General features: G+C 42.0%; 1 protein-coding gene across 4 annotated transcripts in view; it reads right to left on the bottom strand.

Annotated features, from left to right (window-relative positions):
• Positions 1–1,522, bottom strand: part of LOC103457169 (T-lymphoma invasion and metastasis-inducing protein 2-like) — a 46,793-nt gene that overhangs the window by 16,344 nt on the left and 28,927 nt on the right. For all 4 annotated transcript variants that reach the window (XM_008397135.2, XM_008397134.2, XM_008397133.2 and 1 more), the window contains one exon: positions 1,273–1,404. In XM_008397135.2, the coding sequence (XP_008395357.1) occupies positions 1,273–1,404 (132 nt within the window). The remainder of the gene's footprint in view (positions 1–1,272; positions 1,405–1,522) is intronic.

Below are 1,522 nucleotides of genomic sequence, written 5' to 3'. Positions count from 1 at the left end.
AATTGCAAGAACAGGCTGCACTATGCTAGATAAAATATCTTTAAAAAATTGTGGAGGGACAGGATCACGTGGGGAACCTGATGGCTTAATGCGGCCAACCACGTCCTCTAAAAGTGAGACAGTCACAGGCTCAAACTGATTGAAGGCAGCAGAGCAATGTACCGAAACAGAGGGGTCGGAGTCAGGAGCTGTGATAAGAGCCCTGGTACTACCAACCTTTTCAATAAAGAAATGCAGAAACTTAGCACACATGTCAGGAGAAGCTTCCAAACAGGCATTCTGATTATCTATATATTGATTAGGTAATGAATACTCAACAGAAGATTTTCAAAAACCTCTTAATGTTTTTTCACTTAGAAAAACTCTAAACTGCTCAGCGAATGAAATCTGGAAACATAATTTCCCATGTTTTTATTTTCTGCTCTCTGATTGGTCCATTCCAGTCAGATTATTTAAACAGAGGTGGGTCAGAAGCCACAAGGTGACAGAAGCACTTCTTTAACATATTTTAACTCAAGTAAAAAGTAGCTGTCCAAAAAAATTACTCAACAGTAAAAAGGTTTTTGTTAAAAGGCAACAATGGATCAAATGATCAATCATTAAATATTTAAAAATTACATAATATAATGTAGAGATGAACCAAAATATAAAGTGCAAATTTTGGGATTTTAAGTACCAAAATGATAGTAATTCGTAAAAGTAACAAAAATAACAAAAACAGGCAAAAGAAAATGTTTCCAAATCAGTTTTTTTCTTTCAATAAAAAACTTAAACTTTAACAGAAACTGCAGGTTTGTGTCTATCTGGTGGATTTTTAGTTAAAATGTTTGTTTTCCATTAGAAAATCCAGAAATTTTTACTCAAGAAAGTGTAGAAATACTTAAAAGTAAAAAGTATGAAAATACTGCTAAAAGTAAATTATTTTCATAAAAGTTAGTCACGAGAATGTATCTAGTTCTGGAGGAAAACATCAGGAATGTCAGATCTCTGCCATCAGCTCCAGCAAACGTTTGGATCAGGAGGAGTGTGAACGCAGCGCACGCGTTGCAGCGCCTGGATGCGAGCCAGAACAAACCCGGAGAAGATTTATCCGCTGGAATCTGGATCCCAGACTCCCAGAACTAAAAATAGCCGAGTGTTTACGAGGAGCGGTGGGAGCCCCGGCCGTACGGAGGAGCGCCGGGTTTTCACGATGTTTTGACCTTTTTAGGGAAGCGGAGCGGCGCTGAGTCTGCGGCGCTGAGTCTGCGGCGCTGAGTCTGCGGCGCTCACCTGGTGGTCCGAGAGTTTCCCGTCCTGGATGGGTTTGGATAGAGCCTTCAGGGAGGACGGCAGGCCTCTCCTCCGGCCTCCAGACACAGACCTGCAGCGCCGCCGCAGCGTCCCGTCCTCACGACTGCACACCTGCAGGTCCAAACACACAAAGAGGGAAACACATGAACAGGCTCACACACACATGAACAGGTTCACACACAACTGAACAGGTTCACACACACATGAACAGGTTCACACACACATGAAC

The sequence above is a fragment of the Poecilia reticulata genome, linkage group LG21 (assembly GCF_000633615.1).
Source record: "Poecilia reticulata strain Guanapo linkage group LG21, Guppy_female_1.0+MT, whole genome shotgun sequence".
In the NCBI taxonomy this organism is placed as follows: Eukaryota; Metazoa; Chordata; class Actinopteri; order Cyprinodontiformes; family Poeciliidae; genus Poecilia; species Poecilia reticulata.
Note: the sequence above shows the minus strand (reverse complement) of the source record. Positions and strands in the feature narration are given on the sequence as shown.